We start from the raw sequence: 22,645 nt of genomic DNA, 5'->3' as shown, positions 1-22,645 counted from the left end.
TGAGAGAACCAAAGGCCTCCAGGCCTAGAGACCTCACATGCCATGGGGAATTATCAATGGGTTCAAATTTATTCCTGTTCGCAAGGGTTTCGGTGAGGCTATTGGATGGTAATTAATAAAACCCTACACCCCTTGGGTGCCCCCTCAAGGACCAGACTGATGCTTGATCTCCCACCTGTGCTTTTCTCTGTCTTCATTCATTTATCTTTCTCCTGTTGCCTGGGTCCTGAGAGCTCCCGCACTGAAGGATTGCGACACATCTTATTTTCTCCCCAATTTGAAAAATTTTCCTCTCTAGTTTACCCTGCCTCCCAGTTTGATCTTAAAAGACCACTGATAACGTCAGTGCTTGGAGACTTTCCACAGCCCTTGCTGTCACTCAAAGCTACCTATAATTTGGTCCAAACTTACCTGAACCCTGTGATCCAGCCAGACACCTCTGCTCACTATTTGCTGAATGCCTTGTCCTTTTCTGCCTCCATGCTTGAACTAATGAATTTTTCACAGTTCTGCCTATCTTCTAAGGCCCAACTTGAATGCTGTCTTTTTTCATGGTTTGTAACTAACTTACATTTCTCCTTTGGGCCTCTATTTAGAATAGCCTATCTTCTACCACCTTCTAGATAAGTCATATCTCCTCTTTTTGTCTATAGTCTCATTGAAAGTAATAACCACATATATTTTATATCTACACCTGCCCCAGCATCTAGTATGATGTCTTTCACATATTAACTTACTAAATGTTAGTAGAAGGAATGAATAAATAAATATATTAAAAAGTGTGGGAATACTTTGTTGGCTGCCTCTAGAAGTGTAAAAACCACAAGAAGGGAAAATATTCTGTTACTAAGAAATTTATAACCTATCTAAATAGGCAAAAGGTACGCATGCAAAACAACCTAGGGATGGTTTCACAAATGCAAAATCCTTTGGTACAAATCAGGTACCTAGGTGCTCAGGATGCATCTACATGTGGTGGGAGCAACAGGCTCTTTCGAGAGTAAAACTTTAAATGAGGACTCTCTGGCTGTTGTTCTAGGGGCAGAGAACCATCCATATCCAGTTCCAAAGTGGGCTTTCTAGTCTTCATGTTACCCCTGTCATCTCCAGTGCAACAATGGGGAGATGCGACAGCTGATGTTTGCCCTGTGTGTGTGTTCTGATTACAAAATAATTGCGCTCATGTAAGTGTGCAAGAAATGCCATTTGGCTCTGTTTTCCATCTTAGGAACCCATCTTTTATTGGCACAGCCTTAGTTCCAAGGCTTAGTTGCCATATCAGTAGATGCTTTCTAGATCACTCTTTTATTCTTCTTTTAGTAAGCTGTATGCATTTTTGTTTTGTTTTGTTTTGTTTTGTTTTGTTTTGTTTTTGTATTATACCTTTAGTAGTATCATGCATTATGAGGGGTAGTTTTCTTTTTACATAAAAGGAAAAATCTCTTAAATTTTTGTTTGTTTTTTTGTTTGGTTTTGTTTTTGATCTGCTGGGTATAAAAGGTCATGTTACTTTATGATGGTTCTTGGCCCTTGACTCTTCTGCCTCATCCCACTGTCTCCAGAACAGGACATCACATTGAAACTACTTTGTCATCCTCCTCATTGTTCATTCAGTCCGGATCCTTCCTGCTAATGTAAGCTTCCTGAAATGTCATTTTGTCATGGAGCCCTCTCATAACTCCCCACTCCTGGCCCTCCTTAAAAACCTACAGAGGCTCCTTATTGGTTATAGAATGAGATCCACTCTCTATAATCTGAGCCGGGCTACATCTTCCCCTCTACCTACCCCCTCTAGCTGCTCCTACATCAGCTCTTCACTCTTGCTAGAGCCTGCTGCATACTCTCCCTAAGGACACTTTTCCTGTTGAGCTTAAATCCTACCCACCCACCCACAAAATACATCTCCACAGATCCCTGGATATAATTTACATTAAACACATTTCTATTCCAAGGCATAGGATGGCTTGGATCTGGGGGAGATTTAGTGTCAAAAAGAAATTGGGCAGCGGGTGAAGCAGCTGTGCTAAATAAAATGGAAAGCCTCTGCTTCTGGCTTAATGGAAGTGATGGCTGGAATTTGTGATTCTGTTGCCCAGCTAAACAGGGAAGAGGAAAATGGCTGAATTCACCATCAAAATGTATCCAGGAAAAGTTATTTTAATAAAATCTATAGAATAAAATTTTGTTAAAACTAAATAATGACATTAAAGGGAGCAATACCTTAATTAATAGTTCTTGGTGGGATTTGACCCACTCATAAAAGGAAACTTTTAGAGTTAAGAATGTTTGATTTAGATATCTTTATCTAAGAAATCTAGATTTTTAAAAAATCTTCCATCTTTCAGATTTTTAGGAAACCTTTAGCACATTATAGTGTATCAAATTGCTGTGTTTGAAGGTAAAGATTTTGATGTTTATTGTTTAATAGATAATTTTCCTCATCATTTTACTGAGTTTGACTTAGAAGAAGAAAAGGTAGATCCATCCTTCCATTTATAGACACCAAGTTGAAATTAATTTGGTAGAGGGCCTTTGAGCTTTAATTTCTTTTCACAAAATTACAAATCCAACAGATTTCCTTCAGCATGCAGAAGGCTAGTACTAATATGCCTGCCAATCTGTTGGCCCAGTCCAAAGACACTGCTAAGAACAGCTTGGGCAGCCCGTCCTTTGTCCAGACCCAGAATAAACCAGTGGATGACCAAACAAAGCTGTAATAAGGCATTGGAGCAGGTGGCACCACCTGTATCCATCTAATTCAAGCCCATCTAATCTGCCACTTATATGTGCAAAATCAGAGAGTGAGTCAGAGTATTGGGGAAAGGATAGAAGTGGATCTGGCTTATGCTAGAAGCCCGTAATAGAAGATTACCGTAAAAACTAGCTACTGGTTCTGGAAACCCGTGATTTACCCAATGGGCTAGAGCTATTTTTCTATTATATGTGCAAATTGAGATATTATTGATTATTGACAGCTGTATATGCCAGAACCTAAAAAGCTTATTTAAATATTTATTCTATGTTTGTTACCTGTTTAAAATCTTCGGTGCAATGAAAATGCTTGCAAGCCTTTAGGACTTCACCTTTGGATTTAAAAAAAGATGTGAATTGTGGATTTCATGGTTTGGGAACAGCTCTCCCCATATGGAACCATATAGGAGATTCCTTATAGAATTACACCGGAGGAAACCCAGCCTCTGGTCCAGTGTGCTGATTCTCTTCCAGCTGTACATCACCCTGACAGCTAATGAGATATTGACTCTGGTTACATTTCTGTGAGAAAAATGAGTGAACAAAATCCCAGGAACATTTTTGTAACTGTGGGGGGTGGATTAAGAGAAGGCTTATGACATTTCAAACCACATTTGAGGCATGTTAAAAACTTTCCATGTTTCCACTTCATGCAATATATCAGGGAATTTATAGATATAAAAAATTTCTCATCATAATATTCTCTGAGCTAAAAATAACTAAAATGTGGATTAAAGTTAAAAATCATATCACAACGAATAATAGATTATGCTACAAGTGGAGCAAATCATAAAAATAATGAATGAAGATCTTGTGAACACATTCTTAAAAGTCGATTTTGAGAAGCTGATAATTTATATCATTTTCTAGAATGAAGAAAGAAATGACAAAAATATTTAAAGTTTTTAGTGATTGAATTTTGAGTCAGTATTTGTTTTTTAACTACTTATAGTATAGGAATATTTATTGCTCGATTCCTCTAGTCAAACCATTTTTGACTCAAGATTGGTAATTTTTTGTTTCAGAATGGACTTTCTTACTTGCCCCGAAGAAGTTTTTTTTAAAGCTTACCTCTTTTGGTGCTATATGTAATTAAACTGAATTTCATAAAAAAAATTCATGAGGGCTTTTTTCCAATGCTAAATATTTGTGAGGCTTGTGTAGAAATCATGTTATACTTATCTAGTCTTAATGTATAGTCTACACAGAATTATTCTTGCTGTTGATTAATAAGACAATAAATTAAAAATGAAATGGCAGTGAAAAATGTTACCTACCACTAGTAGGAGTGCAGGAGCATTGAAAATAATGTCTGCTTGATATCTTCTTTGTAGTTTCAGTTAGTTATGATTTCTAGATATTCCAGTTTATTCAGGTTAGAAATGGATTCTATTATTTGACTGCTATTCTGTTACATTATTGCAGACACATGTTTTCAGTCAGCCTCTCAGATTAGCAAAATATCTTGCATAATTGTCATTTTAAAATGCATTTGATTCTGACATTAGTTTCTCTCTTACGCTGATGTTTATCCTTGAGAAAACCCCCAACCATTTCCAACGTGTGGAAGCCAAAGCCGTTCTTCATAGTAAATACAACTCCTGTTTGAGGGAGCAGCCCAGCAGTGGGGGTTATTTTAATGGACATGCTGTATTACTTTAATCTAACCCTTTTACCATCTGTTCTTACCATAACAGTGAATGGAAAAAAAAAAGAACATATTTTATGTTTCAGGGTTACATTAGTAAAAAGTAAGATAAAAGTGATTTAAAAGCATGCATATGTTCTTAGTACAATGCAGTCTGCATCTGTGATTTTTTTTTTTTCTCATGGTTCAGACACAAATCAAGAGGAAAGCTGCTCATGCTTGATAGAGTGAAAGTTTTTCATGGAAAACAGGACTTTACCATAAGAGGGTCTCTCTCTTTATTTTACAGCTAAAAATGATAAAAACCTCAATGAGCTGCCAGAATAAAAAATAGATAACTGTAACATCTATTGTTGGAACATCTGGCATTTTTCCTGAGTTGGGTTGTTGCTGCCACATCCAGATAAATGCAGAGCACCTGTCTGGAACATGCTGTTGGGGCAGGAATGAATCTCATGGCTGTTACCGAAAGAAGAGTATCTATGGGTGTAATTGTGGTGGAAGAGTGCTTCAGTGGTGAGAGAACATCACCCACGGGTGTGTGGAGATGGTTTACTGTAGTGCTGAGGCTGGAGAAAGCCCCCTTTGTAAAAATATGCCTGGGGACCTGGGATCCATTACTGCTTAAAGAGTAGTGTATGGGTCTTTATTATCTAAGTCCCTAAGCCTAGATGAGCCTGAGGTACTGAAAAGCACAAGGGCTCTGGAATTACATCTCTCCTCTAAAACTTCATAATCATGCGACCTTGGGCAAATTTTTTTTTTTTTTTTTGAGCTTCATTTGCTGCATCTGTAAAGGGATTAATAAAACTTTAAAAATGTCATTGACATTTAACAAGATAACGGCAAATATTTTATAATCATAGTTATTATTGTTGTTGCTATGGGGATTAGCATATGCAATTCATATAGTAAATTGCCTCTTAATCAGTCATAGACCATTTCGTCTTCCTAAGCAACACAGTGTTAAAAGACAGAAATGGCTCCCTTCTGTGAACACCTAAACTATGTTGTGTTTCTCTCTATTCAGGGCCTTGCCATTTTCTAACTTGTGTTAAAGTTATGTTCTGTGCATTATTTATACTCTTCCTAACGTGAACACTTGGAAGGTGGGGCTGTGTTTCTCATATCACCTGGCACACTGCCTTGCAAATAGTAGATACTCAAATATTAGAATAAATTTTAGAAGGAATTATTGTAAATTGTTCCTATTGGATGCATATAAAGCCCCAAGAGATGGCTCAGACTTTTAACCAAATGAGATCTTAGTCTCTTTTAGAAGGAATGGTTCTTTCATGAGCTGAATCCTTGAGGGGAGCTGGGGAATGTGGATGTCATCTGACTTCCATTTCTGGCAGTCATCCAAGCTCTTTGCTGTCAGTTTAGCCCTCCTTTAGACGGTGGCATTTGGTTTCATGTTTATGAGAACCAAAGCATCCTTCATCTGACTAATTTTTTAATATGCCAAAATGAATGATTTTTTGAAAATTAAATTTTAAATAAGAAATAGGAGTAAATTAAGGTGTAGAGTATTCAGAATGATAATATTTTCTAAGAAGGAAAAACAGAGGTTTCAGCAAAATTAGCCAAAAACTAATATTCAGTGAGCCTTCTTTAATTGATTGATGTACCTAATTAAAAGAAGGTATTAAATCATTCAGTTTCATAGCTTTAAATATAGGAGAAAGCATTGTTACCTTTCCAAAGGAAGAAGAACAAATATTCTATAGCTCCTAAAATAATTTTGTTTTACTTGAAAGTAGTATGGATACCAACGATCTCTAGGAGAACCATCCACAGGGTTTGCATATATTCTAATGGATCATGACTCACTGTCTCTCCGCCCTAAAAATAGATCTTTGGGCTTTTAATCAAAGTTTATGTGATAAAAATCATTGGTACCAAAACGCGTTTCGGCTTTGAAATTCGGAGTATTTGGAAGAAAGGTGCTAGTGTTTAGGTAATTGACCAGTGTCCCGATTTCTTCTTGCAGTTGAGATGCTGATTTCTTTATCCTTTAACATATGTGTTTTATCTTTTACGAGCTTGTAGGATGGGACTGAAAATATGTTCTCTAGGTAATACAACCTAAGGGAAAAAAATCATTTTAAAAGATAGTGAGCGATATGATAACCATTTCTGTTTATATACATGAAAGTCATTAATTAAGTACCTGTACATGATACATACATATCTGTAACATGTTTGCATTTTCAAGAACGTTTTCATGCACATTATTTATTTGATCTTCATTGCAATCCTATAATGTCGGTAGCTTGCTTCTTTTCTGCAGATGGAAAAATCAAGACCCAAGGAAAATGATACTTCGTACAGGTCATATTGGATGACAGTAGATCAGGGTCCTTTCATATTTGAGTCCAATACTGTTTTTACCAGTTGGTAACTTTTAAATTGCATTTTTATGCACAAATTGTTAATCATCAGTAACAAAAACAAAGATACTTAAATTATTCAGATATAGCTTTATTAGAGCAAGTTTCCATTTCTTCAGAAAAAAAATGTTTTTTTAAAAAATGGCATCTCTAATTCTATAAGAATAAGACCTAAGTTTACTACATAGGATTTTTAAAAAAACATTTATTTTGAAATGATTTCATACATAAAGGAAAGTTGCAAGAATAGTAGAGTATTCCTGGATATGATACCTAGGTTGACCAGGGCTTAACATTTTGCCATACTTTGCTTTGTCATTTTCTCTCTGTTTTCTCCTCCATCTTCTCTCATTATTTATTTTTTTCTGAACCATTTTAGAGTGGGTTCTATACATGATGCCTCTTTACCTAAACCTTAATACTCTAGTGTGTATTGCTTTGTCCAGTTCTAATTCCTTAGAAGTGGAAAACTGCAGGAAGGGATTGTCAAATTCTCTTCCATACAGTTTGCATCCATTTGCATTCTCACCAGCAACATACGGGAGTACTGTTTTCCAACACTCCGCCGAACAATGTGTTGTCAAGCTTTTGAATTTTGGCTAATTTAATCATTGAGAAATAGTGTCTCAGTGTCATTTTATTTTACATTTGTCTTATTAAAAAGTTAAACATCTTTTCATATGTTTAAGGACTATTTTAACATTTTTTGTTGTATAATCAGTTTATGTCTTTTGACCATTTTTTTTTTATTGTGCTTTCTTTGGTCATTTTCCTAGCTTTTGAATTGAGAATTAAATTTATGTTTGTTCTTTTATTTTTATTGATTTAAGGTGTCTAAGCTGTACAACCCATAAATCCAGATATATAGTATTTTCATTATCTTCCCCCATAGAAATTCTATAGTTTTTGTTTGTATTTTGCCTATTTCCCCAAAAAGTTGCTTAATGGTTTTTTCCCACATGAAATGTCATATTTAAAAATTTATTTTTAATTTCTATTTTTTATTCATTGTGGTCAGAGAATAATATTTATAATATTTCTTTTTCATGAAATTTACTGAGATATTTTTCTTTGTGGCCTAATAAATTTTAATCAATTTTGATAATTAGTCATGTATACTGAGATTTATTCTTTAATATCAGTGTGTGAAGTTTGATAAATAGCCATAACATTTGACTGGTTGGTTTCGTTTTTTAAGTCTTCTGTAGTTTTTCCTTCTCTTTTTCTTCTGTTTTTTTTTTTCTTTTAATCTACATTACTGAGAGTAGTGTCTTAGTCTCCTATTATTGCGATGTTTCTCTATTTCTCTTTGCATCTCATAGTTTCTACTTTATATAGGTGCTATCGCTATGTTATTTGATGAATAGGGGGGAAAAAAAGACAAAAAAAACAATGTTTTTAAACAAGAGAGTGACATGATTAGATAAAGAGTTTCTGAAAGACCTCTGAGGTGGCTAGGTTCTGGGAACCCCCAACCCCAGGCCAAGTTGGGAGTTCCTGGAGCTCATTTGTTTTTCCTTTGTCAGAAAGACAGAAAGTAGAATGGTAGTTTCCCGGGGCTGAAAGGAAGGGAGAATAGGGAATTATTGTTTAATGAGTAGAGTTTCAGTTTTATAAGATAAATAGTTCTAGAGATGGATGGTGGTAACGGTTGCACAGAAGTGTGAATGTACTCACTGCTACTAAATTGTATACTTAAAAATGGGAAAGATCAAAAGTTGTAGGTTATATGTATAGGACTACAATTATAAATAGTTTAAAAAAAAAGAAAGGTAAAAATTAAAGAGGGTCAGGAAGTGGGAAAAAATGATGCTATGGGCATTCATGTATAGGTTTTTATACGAATATAATTTTCATTTATCTGGAAAATGTCCAGGATTGCATGTTTAGTTCTTTTTAGAAACTGCCAAGCTGTTTTCTAGAAAGTCTGTATCATTTTACATTCCCACCAACAGTGTATGAGTGATCCAGTTTTCCTGCATCTTTGTCAGATTTGATGTTGTCACTGTTTTTTATATTTTAGCCAACCTATAAGTATGGTGTAATATTTTAAATTTTAATTTACACCATCAGTGCCAAGGATGTTGACCATCTTTTCATGTGATTATTTCTCACCTGTATATCTATTTGGCAAAGTGTCTCTTTATGTCTTTCGTTATTTTGTTTTTTATTACTATTGAGTTTTGGGAGTCCTTTTTATATTCTAGAGACGTCCTTTGTCAGATATGTGGTTTGTAAATATTTTCTCCCTGTCTGTAGCTTAGGGTTGTTTGCAGAGCCAAAGTTTTTCAATTTCAATCAAATCTGATTTATCAAAGTTTTCTTTCATGCATTGTACTTTTGATATCAATTTAAGGACTCTTTATCTAGCCCCAGATCTCGAAGATGTCCTTTCATGTTATTTTCGAAAACTTTACCTTTTACATTTACAACTTTACCTTTTACATTTAAGTCTGTGATCCATTTGAGTTAATTTTTATATAAGGTATGAGACAAATTGAGGTTCATTTTATTTTTGCCTATAGATGTCCAAGTACTACAACATCATTTGTTAAATCTATCCTTCCTTTATTAACTACTTCTGCACCTTTGTCAAAAATCAGTTGGGCATATTTGCGTGGGTCTATTTCTGGGTTCTCTATTTTGTTCTTTTGATCTGTGCATCTATTTCTCTAACAAAACTAAACAGTTATGATTACTGTAGCCATATGGTAAATCTTGAAGATGAGTAGACGAATTCCTTCACTTTATTGTTCTTTTTCAAATTGTTTTAACAATTCTAGTTCCTTTGCCTTCTATATAAATGGTATGTATATATTGACAGTTCTCTATCTTCTTTTAACTGTTTTCTCTGATCCTTTTATTTTCTCTATCCAATTTTTGTTTCCTTAGGTGTTTTCCGGACTTTCTTCAATTTCTCTTTTTAAATTTTTATTTAAATGTATTCTCCTTTTCACAACTCGTAGTTTATTCTTCATTTATTCAGTTTCTTTGAGTTTGGTTAGTTTTTACTGCATTTTTCCTGTTTTGTGGTTGTTAATGTTTTGTTGTTGTTGTTGTTCTTTTCTTAGTTTTAAATATCTGATTCTAGGTGTTGTACACCCATGCGTGTATGTCAGGTGTGTATGTGTGTCTCCAAATGCTTGTTCAGGGTGCTTATTACAGTTTAGAGTGTTTGTTGTCTTATAATTTTCCTTTGTTTCATGGTTGCTTACTTGATAAGAATTTTCATCTGGCTGAGGTGTTTATATTTTCACTTTCTTTCTTCTTTCTCTATAGGAGTTGTACGGAGAGTTTAATTTTTTTCTTGTTCTTTGGCATTTTGTGGGCTGGATTACTATTTCAAGAGCACTCTTCCCTGTCAGTTTTGTGAAATGGAGTTTGTAAATGGATGATGATGGTGGTAAAGAGGGGAAGGAGGAAAGATGCATTTGCCTGTCTTTTTTTCTTTCTTGTTTGCTGGATCCTTAATTCCCCCCTTTTTCTTCTTTCTTTTTAATATTGTCTCTGAGGGATACCACCTATTCTCAATTTACTTTCTTCTCTTATGGATATGACACTTTTTAAAGCTGCCATTTCGCATTTTGCCTGATTTTGAGCCTCTTTACTGTAGCCAGTGCTGTGAACCACCAGATACTGACTTGTGCTCATATTTTGGCACTTACTTGTATTGTTCTTTTATTTTCTGAGTATGATTTTGTCCGTTTGCCAGTGTCCTAAACTACTCTCTCTCTCTCTCTCTCTCTCCCTCTCCCTCTCCCTCTCTCTCTTTCTCTCTCTTTCTCTCTCATTCTCTTCCCTTCTTTTTTTCATGGAGTCTCTTAAACCTCCCCTTACCTTTCTCTCTACACCCATAGATTCATACCAGATGCTATTGAACTTTTTTTTTTTTTTTTTACTTATAAATAATTTGAAGTTTGAAGTTCGGCATATTCTCTGCCTCTTAGTAATGCTGATAGCATGGGTCATATGTGATTTTACTTGTGCTCCTTGGTGGCCTTATATGTTCTGGGAGAAGGATGTGTAGAGATATAGATTCAAACGGCAGCCATTGTCCTTCATACTCAGAAACTTCTAGAATGTAATAATTTAAGAGGCATCATGTAATTCCTGCAAAACTTATGCCTTAATGGGATATTTGGGGGAAAGTTGACATTATAACGAAATTATAATTTTCTTCTTATATATTTTCTTCTTATAACCATGACAATAAGAATTCCTGGACATGGATTATAGTGCTAAATAATTTATCGTCTTTAAATAAGTGAAATGCAGGGACAGGCATGTGAATCATATATTTCAGCACTAGAAAGGATACCAAATAATGATTATATCATATAGAATTTTAGAGCTGGAAGAAAAGTTAGAGGAAGTCTAATCTAACCAATATGTCATCTGACAGATGAGGCTAAGAAAGAGAAAAGAATTTGTTCAAGTTTACCCTGAGAGTTAAAAGCAGAGATTGATCTGGAACCAGTTCTCTTGGCTCCCTGTCCCTTGTGTCTCTTCCATTAAATGGCCCCAATTCAGCCTTTAACCTTCATTATGATCCCTTTCCTGTTGGGACAAAAGAAGTTAGATCACTTGCTCAAGATGGTGCATGTAGTAAGCAGCAAAAGTAGATGTGAGGAAGACCAGGAGCCTTGTTAAGAGGGATTCATTCACTGTGCTCCACACGATGCCTATATTTATTGGCTGGCTACCTTCCTTTCTGCTCTCTCTCTTTCCTCTAATATGTAATGAACACCTGAAATAGTTTAGATCAAATTATGGGTTTGTACTGTTCTCAGTGCAGTCATACTATCAATTCAGTGCAGTTCCTTCTAAAGGGATGAATGTGGCTAAGAGTTGTGATCGTGCACACAAGGTGTAAGTTTACAAGTCTTGAAAAACAAAGGTTTACAGCTAGGCTTTTCCAACGTGTCTCTAGAGCAATGTGAGGTCTCGGTCTAACTCAGCCACCCAGTTTCTGCCTGCTTGAAGGGCAGTGTACTTGCTGTTGTAGTTTCCTACTATTGACAAGAGGCTTATCCATGAAATTCTTCCTTCAGTGCTCTTGAAATGTGTACCTCACGTATGCCAGGGTTACCTCGTGTTGAATTTTCTTTGTAAGCGGAAGACAGAATGTTCTTCTCTGCTGCGCCAATAGCACTTTCCCATATACACTCAGGCAAAGCTTTTCCCCCTCTCAACAGGGCTCAAAAGTCTTGACTGGAGTACTTCAGAAATAGGCCTGGTTTATACTTTTATCAAAACAAGCAGAGTCTGGGCAATTCCTTGGTTGGAATAGCACGGACGATCTGAATTTTTCCTAGGCAGGTGCATGGATGGTGTTAGCAAAGGGGTAATATATAGCACTCTGATCCTCATTCAGTAACAAGAGGGGGTACTGACCCCCACTTGGTGAAAGTGAATGTGGCACAGTGTTCATAAGGAGAAAAGACCGATGGCATGTGGAGGTGTGACCTAAGAAGGAAAACGAAGCTCGGTACGGCTTCATGTACCCATCTTATAGTCAGTCCTTCAGAGAGAAATGTTGAATTGAATATTATTTTTTTTCTTGCTAGAATATGCTGATGGTCCACATGTACTTTTGGAAAATAATTCAAGTAATAATTAGAAATGGTAATGGAAAAATCTTTAACCTGGAATTTGCACAGAACTCTGTTTGAGCATGCTGTATTTATTAGCGTGCTTTGGAGTTCCCCCAGGAGAAATTCTGTACCTCATCTCCCTGACTCCCAAGAGCCCCTCGGCAGGGCTGTCTGTTTGCACTGAACTAGAAAGAGTCAGGATTCTTCCTTCTACTCAGAGTGGGCTTAGCACATGACAAGTCAAGAACAAGAGCCTAGGAATTTCTCCCTCTCCCCCCAACCCCTACCACACATGGCCATCCCTGTTTCCTCGGAAGTGAGAAAGAAAACATAAAATGGACTTATATTTTGGTTCTCGAGACTGTAAAGCAGTTTCTGCCAGTTTTCTGGAAATCTCTCTAACAATGGATCCATTGTTCTTTCCTCTTCCTTAACAGAGTTTTGTTTTGTTTGTTTGTTTAAGTGTAAAATCATGGTTTGGAGTGCAGGCTTTGAGACCAGATAGATTGTAAGGTAGTCATACCATCTTATTAAAACTCTCGATGATGTAGTTTCCTCATTTTTGAAATGGAGATATGTTACTGTCTAGGTGGTTACGAGGATTCCATGGTTATATATATGTGTGTGTATGTGTGTGTGCGTGCATGTGTGTGTCTGTACACACACACACACACACACACACACACACACATAAAATGATTAGCACATTGCCAGGCACATAGAAAGGTCTCAGTAAATGGCATCTATTATAATCATAGCAGGCAATCTCTACAGTGGTACCTAGACTTGTGTTTGGCATTGGGTAACCAAAACTGGTAGAAATTATATTAGTAATTTTAGTGGCTCATGAGGATCTTCAGACCGAGCATACATCCTAGGGAGGTCTGCTGAGCCTTTTACGTTTCTTTCAACACCAGAGCAAATACTCTGGCAACAAGTAAGCGGCATGATTCCAACAAGGCTCAGCATTGCCTGCAGCTGTGTTGTCCTGATGATCCTACGCATCTCTGAAGTTTACTTTAGAAAGCAAGAAACACACCCCAGTGAATAGGGCCAGCTCATATGGGCAAGACTTTTTAAATTATATTGCAGTCGAATTAGGCAAGCATTTATTAACTATTTGACCGTGTGGCCGGCACGGCCCTCTGAGAGTTAACAGTCCCACTTGAAGAGTCAGGTGCAGCACTTTGGCACCTTAATCCTAATTTATTTATCTATATCTATCTATCTATCTATCTATCTATCTATCTATCTATCTATCTATCTATCTATCATCTATTATCTATCTATTAATTCAGAAAAAAATGTGAAAAACGAATAGAAATAAAATATGTAGCTTTCTTGGACTCTCCCTTTGGCAATACCATTTAAGTAGTGATAGGGAATTTGGGTTCGAATCTTGGCTCTGTCACCTGCTAACCCTGTGGCCTTGGGCAAATCATCTTCCTTCTTTGGGCCTTACCTGCCTCATCCATACAATGGGTTACTAATATCTCCATTAAAGGGTTAATGTAAGAACTATGCAGGGGATAATTCACATGAAGTACTTTTCACCACCTAGCATTTAGTTCTTCCCATGTCATTGTTATTATTTTAATCTCCTCTTTTCAGCAGACAAAATCAAGTCATGGGTGCCCAGCGTGGTTCTAAAATAAGTCTTATTTTGGAACCTGTAAACTCAATATGATCTTAGGGGCGCTCGAAGAGTCCAAAGGCTATTTAAAAAAAGAATGTACATTTCTCACCCTCTTGGTTTCAGTATTCTGGATTTCACACGGAAAGATCCGAATCCGATCACGACAGCCAGTGGGGAGGAAGTCCCCTGACCGACACAGCCTCGCCGCAGCTCCTGGACCCCACGGACAGGCCAGGGTCTCAGCATGATGCGTCCTGCGCCTACAGACAGTTCTCAGACCGCAGTTCTCTCTGCTATGGATTTGCCCTGGACCACTCCAGGCTGGTGGAAGAGAGGCATTTCCACACCCAGGCCTGCGAGGGAGGCCGGTGCGAGGCGGGCAGGTACTTCCTGGGAGCGCCGCAGGCTGGGAGGGAGCCCTGGTGGGGCTCTCGTGCTGCCTTGCCCCTGACCAAGGCCTCCCCAGAAAGCAGAGAAGCCTATGAAAACAGCATGCCTCACATCGCTTCAGTCCATAGGATCCATGGTAAGGGTAGTCGAAATGACTTCTGAGTTCGCAGCCTTGGGCCCCTGGGCGGGTTTCTAATGTTCTAGGTTGGACACCAGAGTGACTGACCTACTGGTTTTCTCCTTTGAATTTACAAATTAGACACTCACACCAGTGGGATTTTAAAAACCAATTCCACGTTCTTTAAGTGTATTTGTTTTGCTAATATTTGCCAAATACATTCATTTTGGACAGGTGAGTAAAAATGATTCTCATTTTAAACATAATAAAATAAGTACAGTAATTAAGTTAAAGTTAATTGTTAAGTCTATTGAACTTGTAATACTGTGTATGCATTTAAATTTCTTGTGTATCATTTTCTTTTATATTCTCGTGCTTCACATGTGGACTTTAGTTTGGGGGCTCTTCCAGCTGTGTTTCTTTATGAGGGCACTATCGGCATGTTGGGCGTCCCAGTCTTTCATGGCCTATCACTCACATCACAGGAAATTTAACCTCTCTGGCCCTTTGGGCATTAAATGCCAGTAGCTGCCGCCTTCCCCCATCAGAATGACAACCCACAATGTCCCCTGTGAGTAAAGGGTGGAGTGATATGTAGCATCTACAAAGATTTGCACCTTGGGGTTTTTACCTGGCTTCATGAACATGCAGAAATGGGTACTACGGTGAAAGTCTTTAGTGTAGTAATGCTCTTCTTTGGTCATTTGAAAGTAAACTCATCAAGCGGAGCCCATTCTGCCCATTTCAAGCTGGGGTCCAGGCAGGTCCTCAAAACTTTACCTATTTCATTAAAAGTCGGTGACATTAAGATTGATTCAATGGCCCTGATATTACTCTTCTTGCTGTGTCTTTAGAGTGAGGAGTATGCTAGACAATGTACTTACGCATAACATCTTCTGCCAAATATCACTGACTGACTTTTATGTCTTTAATTTGTTTCTGTTTTTGCTTTTTAATTTTTCTCCTTTTACTTTGAGTTTCTCTAATTTGGTAGACTGGTAATGGAAACTCAGGGCAAAGGCCAATTGCTTGCCAAAAAATGGAGTCAAATGAAAACCCTGGCTTCACCTGGAAGAAAATGTTAGAAATAAAATAAGAAAAGAGGAAAGAAAAGCTGTGAATAGTGTGACCCAGGGCCTCTTTGCTGCATTAAGCAGTTTACAGCTTTATGTGTCCCTGCCTGTGTTTCTTCCCCCTTTTTGTATGGACTTTGCTCTACTCTGAGAGTAATTTAATTTATGGAATGTATTTTGGATGTACTATTCCTCCATATTAGATCTCTCTCCTTGGTTCAAAATGGGTTGTTATTAACATTTTAAGTATTTATTCTTCACCCTATTTCAGAAACATCTAAGATACCAGAGTTGTATGATTACATGTAAAACTGAGATTTTCATCACTAGATTTGAAAAGACAATATTTATATTTTTGATTAGGACATATAAACTATATATACACACATATTAACATATATATGAATATATTTTTTATATATAAATATATTCTTAACCCTCAGTTTGAAAACAAACATTAGAGTTTTATTGTAATTCTGCTTAAGATACATTTAGCAATATTAGGTAACTTATTTGAAATTGAGAAAATAGTACAGCCTTTATCATTGCCTTACTCAAATCCAATTGAAAGTATTTTTTAAACATCAATTTAACATGACACTTTCCTAGAAAATAACATGAACCAAATGCTAAGCATTTTTCTTTTATTATTTACAGCTGGGCAGGTCCAACGATATGCGAACATGAAGTATAAACACACTTCGCTGTTTCGCTAATTGGCATTCACAATCCACGAACAAGGTTTACTTTCTAAAAAACTTGTTAAAAACTTCATCTGCACTTAAAAGCCACAGAATTGTGAATTCCAGTACAATACTTTGACATTCTGTCATGTGAACCTGTGTCTGTTTCAAATATTGGTGCATATGTTAAAAATGAAAGATATGAGGTTTCTTTTAAAAAGAAATACTCTTACATTTTGGGGGATAAATTTTGAGACCATTTACTTTTTACCTTTTCTAATTTCTAGGACGAGGTCATTGGGATGAAGATAGTGTGGTCAGTTCTCCAGACCCTGGGTCTGCCAGCGAATCAGGTGACCGATATCGCACCGATCAGTATCAAAGTAGCCCACATGAACCTAGCAAAATTGAAACTCTGATAAGAGCCACCCAGCAAATGATTAAAGAAGAAGAGAACAGATTGCAGCTAAGGAAAGCGCCCCCAGACCAACTGGCCTCCATTAATGGAGCTGGGAAAAAACACTCCCTCTGTTTTGCAAACTACCAACAGCCCCCACCGACAGGGGAAGTCTGCCACGGCTCCACTCTTGCCAACACTTCACCGTGTGACCACATCCAGCAGAGAGAGGGAAAGATGCTGAGCCCCCATGAAAATGACTATGACAACAGTCCCACTGCACTGTCTCGGATAAGTAGTCCCAATTCAGATCGCATTTCAAAATCCAGTTTGATCCTAGCTAAAGACTATCTCCATTCGGATATGTCTCCTCATCAGACAGCAGGAGACCATCCTGCTGTCTCTCCAAACTGCTTTGGCTCTCACCGGCAGTATTTTGATAAGCATGCTTACACATTAACTGGATATGCCCTGGAGCACTTGTATGACAGTGAAACCATTAGGAACTATTCCTTGGGCTGTAATGGCTCACACTTTGATGTAACTTCCCATCTAAGGATGCAGCCAGACCCAGCGCAAGGACACAAGGGAACATCTGTTATAATAACCAATGGAAGCTGATGTTTTTCTAAAATATTTTATTCTTTAAGGATCTCTGAAACGTATTTATAGTTTAATGCCCCATGACAAGCATTTACTATGCTACAGATTGTTAGGATAATTTAAGTTTCTGGGTATTCGAAATGTGTTCCTTTGAAGTCAAAGAAAACATCACTAGCATTCAAGGTTATATACAGATAATGGAGCTAAAGTTAATATACAAATTGCCCCTCTAACGAGAATAGATAAATTTTGAATAGAAAAATACTCGCGTAGGTTAAGTGAGCATATATGCCATGTGAAAGACGGACAACGACATTGTGTTTGATGATCCGGTGACCCTCATACACATATCCTGCTATCTATAAACTGCACTGTACACTTTACATGCAGAAATATATATACTATGTACCATAAATACACCCTAAATGGGTAACTTTTCTTACTAGTAGCATATTAAGAATCTTAAAGAAATTTCTACTCCCAAAATAACTAAGAAAGAGAGACATTTTGTAAACTTTCTTCTTTGTGGTTTTAAGCAGCTAGCTCATTTGATTCAGGTATGAATTAAGGAAATGGTTCTTGATATGGTATAAAAATGAGTTTTCACCTGATATCCATTATAAGCAATCAAGAAGTGGTGATTTTTTTACCTTCTTTTGAGTTAGCCAAGGAACAGGATTACATTCACATATCCATAAAGGTGTTTCTAAGTGAAAGTACTGAGATGTTGAGACACACATCAAAAAGCTGGCATGCCCAATTCGAAATAGTCCAGTGAAGACGGAAAGGCCAGAGGCAGAGAGAAATTAAGTAATATCTCAGAAAAAAAACAATTTAAGCCTCAGAATATGTAACCAACATATTTGGGACTCATAAAACCAGCCCCCCCAAAAAAAATTTAAACCAATTCACCAAGGAAAAAGGCTACTAAGTGCAAAAACAACTAAGGAAAACCAGTAAAGTGCTTACTATATGAAGCAGTGTTATATATTTGAAAACTTTTCAAAGCACATATATGCAAGTGTGACAACATGTGGAACACCTCAGGAGAGAGTCTAAGATAAAAGCTTAGGCTGATAGACAAGAGATTAAAAGGGCAAAAGCAGTACTTTGACTCATTAAGGAACAGGTGAAGTATTCATTTTTCTTATTGTTTGTAAACAACAAAAAGAAAATGCGAAACAGTAGAAATACAAGCTGACTAGATGCCAAGATCTTTGGGTCTGGTTCTGACCCTGCCCGTAACTTATTTTGGGAACATAGGTGTACATCTCACCGCGACTGGGCCCCAGTTTCTTCATCTGTATGGCAATTCTAATGTTCCATGGTTCTGTGGTTCATTGGTACAGCAGAACTGAACTTGGTAACTAGTTAACTGTTGCGAGTGATCCAGACTTATCATCCTGGCTTTTCTGTACTCATATAGAGATCTAGATGCTTTTTAAACAGAAGCAGGTGCATGGGCTCTTTCAGGCATGTATAGTTACAGACAACTTTCTAGTTCAGCCAACATGTTGGTGGTAAAAACTGATAAAAAGGAGAAGAAAAATAAGTAATATTTATTTAATGCACTATTCTCTAGTAATCAAAGCGAAGTAACATAAGTGAATAAAAAAGTTTCATAGATAATATTTCCTAGGAATCCCATGCCTGAAATTTTTGCCATATTCAAAGAGGTAATGTTTTGGAAAAAATTGACTTATTATTTTGAAGACAGACCATGACATTGAACACTCAGGGATTAGTACTCTATTTTCATTATGTAACAGTTATTTGGCAATCCATAGGTAGGTAGGTGACAATCTGAATGATGATAATCTGAGAGATAAATTCGGGGTTGTTTGCACATGAGAAAAGAGGCAACGTAAAATTAAATAAATATTTCTTGGGTATGAAAGAGCAACATTTGTGCTATAAATGGAAAAAGCGCAAGTAAGTGAGAAAGTTAGTGGTTATTTATACTTTCAAAAAAGTTCAAATAATAAAAACTAAATTTTGAACTATAAAAGTAAAAGTATTCAGTAATTTTGAGAAAAATATTTATGAGAAACCCCTGGAATACTTAAAATGGATTTTTGATCATTTCGCAACATGAAGTAAGGTTTTAGGAATGCTAAATATTTTGCAGAATTCTGTAGATGGACAAATAGTTCAAAGACATAAATATCTGACAAATATCTGTTTTGGAAAGGAAATCTATACAGATGGGTTTTACTGATGGATATACATTCTACTAAAAAGGTCAGAGACAGATCCTATAAAAGATATATAATCTTAAGAATCAAGGGAAATGAACCGATATGAAAGAAAAGACTGTCACTAAAGAAATTTTAGTGGAATTTTTTGTATGAAAGATAGTTAATTGAGGAAAGAAGTAAATTATAAGCTTTACAAATAAGGCGTAATTGAAAGGAATAATGCTCTTTACAACAGTATTACCAATATTTTAAGTGAGGACAGAATTAACTAAATTACATGTTAATTAAAATGTTGATAGATTGACCCAGTATTAAATAGAAACCATTTATTTACTTTATTGTCAATCATTTTATAGCAGCATATTTGTTACATTACATATAATGCCTTATAGGCCCACAGTATTATATACCTTACATATTTTTGCAATGTGGCATGATTATTTCAAAATGACCTAAGATAAGTTGAGACAGTTTATGGCAAGGCAACTTTTTAATAAGCTGTACACATAGATGTGTTAAAATATATTTATAATCTACATTATTTTGTTCTGTGCAGGAACATATTGCCTCATAATGAAGATGTCTATCCGTGTCATTTTAAAATATGGGTTGTAAAATGAGTATGGTCCCAATAACTTAATCAGTTGGCTTTAGTTTTGATCCTTGATTTCTGTAACTTTATTAAATGCTGAGAGTCATGATACTTGATTAAAATAGATAGAGAGTATGCTTTTCACATCACCTTGGGAATTCATTGAAATGTGCTATATTCAATTACTCTCACATGTAGCAATTTATTGGATGGTACAAAGCTCATGCTTTCTAGTAATAGTAAGAATATCTTTATTACCCATTTTACCTACCTGCCCTACCTAATTTAAAAATTTAGATGACCAAAGAAATAAATGAGTATTTCCCCTACTTCTCTTGGGAAAAAAATTTTAAAACTATTATTGAGAATATACAGATTTGGCATATTTTTAGATGCATAATATTAATGTCACAGTCATTACAGGTCAGATGTAGATGTGCTTCAGCTCTGTATTTTAACATACTATGTTGAATATAATGAGCTAGGTTTTCTAACCTATAATTGACAGATATAAAGTAATATGACACAGTGCTGCTGTGCCATTCAAATTGAGACAAGATGTAATAAAAGATTTGCCCTCAGTGTATACAAAAAAACCCACTTATTCTTTCCTGATTTTATTTTATGGGATTAGAATATTTCATTTCCATTGGATACTACTCTTAATTTTTTCTACACTTTGCTGTCATATGATGCCACTGGGCATAGAATCCAACTTAAGTTTTAATGGGATCTTCTGGAAAAGAATAATATGCTCATTTCCTTTTCTTTTTTTAATGGGAGATGAGGATCGATTCCATAAAATATCATTTGGAAAATATGGATAGATAATTTAAATTAAAAAAAAAAAAGATTTTTTTTCCCCTAAGACCTAGACCAATTAAGTTTGATACAGCTAAAGAGACATTCTTAGTACAGGTATGATATTTACAGTTTTTTTTTCTCTCTCCTTCCCTCCCTCCCAAAAGCAGGATGTTACTAAGATGTTCAGTGTAATTGTATTGATACTAGTAGTATTTGGAAGTGACAGTGAATGCTCATATTTGGAAAACAGGATTTGGCCGTTTTGGAGTCACTTATCGTGCCCAATGGAATAACTTATACTTTAATATACTCTCCTTAATTTAAAGAGTTTAAATGCCCAGATCTGGTTCCCCAGTTCACTCAAATCACAGGACATAGACATACATCCTATTTTTAAATGACTTAATAAAGAATGTAAATCCTATGGTTCTCCAAACAAGTGATTCGACTTCCATGTAAATATTAGATTTTTGCGAATAGGAATTTAACTCTAAGACAGCAAAATCTATTGGTTAGTTCTAACTTGGAAATGCATTGTGGATAAAACGTTCATTATCATTCTAAACTTTATATGAATGACAGAACAACTATGAACATCGGAAGAGGATATCTTACATAGAAAATGTCCTTGGGGGAAATTTATGTGTGGTGCTCATTTCTTGTGCACAAGAATTGTACGGGTCATGCTTAACTCAGAAAGTGGGATTGTGCTCATATCCGAATAGGGATTTGTTCAAAGTTCCTTCAGTCTGTATGCAGAAACACACACATGCATAATTGTAAAGCAAGTAACAAGATTCTATTCTGCTGTGCTCCTTAAAAACTGATGGTCCACACAAGAAATCCTAATTAATAATGTTAAATCAATCATTTATAGTTTTATTTATTGTAATTTTGCTGCATGGGGCTTTGCTTTTATAAACCTATATAGTGGAAAGTTTGTTCTAATTTGCTGATCTGGAACACATTTAATCCCAGTTGAATTTATACCCAACAACCCTGGAGTGTTTACATTTCAAAAGAAATGAAATTGGTGTGAAAAAGTTTTCAGAAGTACTGTAACATTTTTCTTTTTCTTTTTCTCTTTCTTTCTTTCTTTCTTTCTTTCTTTCTTTCTTTCTTTCTTTCTTTCTTTCTTTCTTCCTTTTTTTTTTTTTTACCAAAGGGACATATTTCAAAAAATGAAACATATGAGTAGGCACTTCAAAAAAGATAAAATATTTTGTTTGCTTTTTGACTGACATGCTATAAAAGGGATTATATTTGTGAAAGAAGATACTGATTGCCAATATTTCAAGTACCATCTTGCAATGTATAGTTTTTAGTGATATCGTAGTATAAATCTGTAATTTGAACTTTTACTTTGGAATGTAAAGTAGAAAATATTAGCTATGTTAATGATATCTTGCAAAGTGTTCCCATTTATAATTATTTATATTGTAAATAGCTTTCTGAAGTAAATTCGAAGTTAATGTGCATAAAATGTATTTATTATGTGAGGAATTTTTTTGGTTTAAAATATAGTTACCAATATGCAGTTTGAGTCTGAATTATTCATTGAAGTAGAAATCTCTATAAGAAAAAAATAGACTGTCAACCAGAAGATTAGAACTGTAAAGAAATAAGGGGCATTTTAGCTCTAGATTCTGTTGGAATGGGTAACACACACACACACACACACACACACACACACACACACACCCTTTAAGAGACCTAGTCATACAAGCTTACACATATTCAAGGTAATAAGTTATGGGTCTGATTA

The 22,645-nt window shown here is 35.9% G+C and overlaps 1 protein-coding gene across 6 annotated transcripts in view; it reads left to right on the top strand.

Annotated features, from left to right (window-relative positions):
• The window catches only part of SIM1 (SIM bHLH transcription factor 1), a 70,768-nt gene extending 48,351 nt beyond the window's left edge, over window positions 1-22,417 (top strand). For all 6 annotated transcript variants that reach the window (XM_016137894.2, XM_016137895.2, XM_016137891.2 and 3 more), the window contains 2 exons: window positions 14,146-14,548; window positions 16,574-22,417. In XM_016137894.2, the coding sequence (XP_015993380.1) occupies window positions 14,146-14,548; window positions 16,574-17,304 (1,134 nt within the window). In that variant the 3' untranslated portion in view covers window positions 17,305-22,417. The remainder of the gene's footprint in view (window positions 1-14,145; window positions 14,549-16,573) is intronic.
• The last annotated feature ends 228 nt before the right edge of the window (window positions 22,418-22,645 follow it).

This window comes from Rousettus aegyptiacus, unplaced genomic scaffold, assembly GCF_014176215.1.
Source record: "Rousettus aegyptiacus isolate mRouAeg1 unplaced genomic scaffold, mRouAeg1.p scaffold_m13_p_1, whole genome shotgun sequence".
Lineage (NCBI taxonomy): Eukaryota > Metazoa > Chordata > Mammalia > Chiroptera > Pteropodidae > Rousettus > Rousettus aegyptiacus.
The sequence above is the reverse complement of the archived record's forward strand: the minus strand, read 5'-3'. Positions and strand labels throughout refer to the sequence as shown.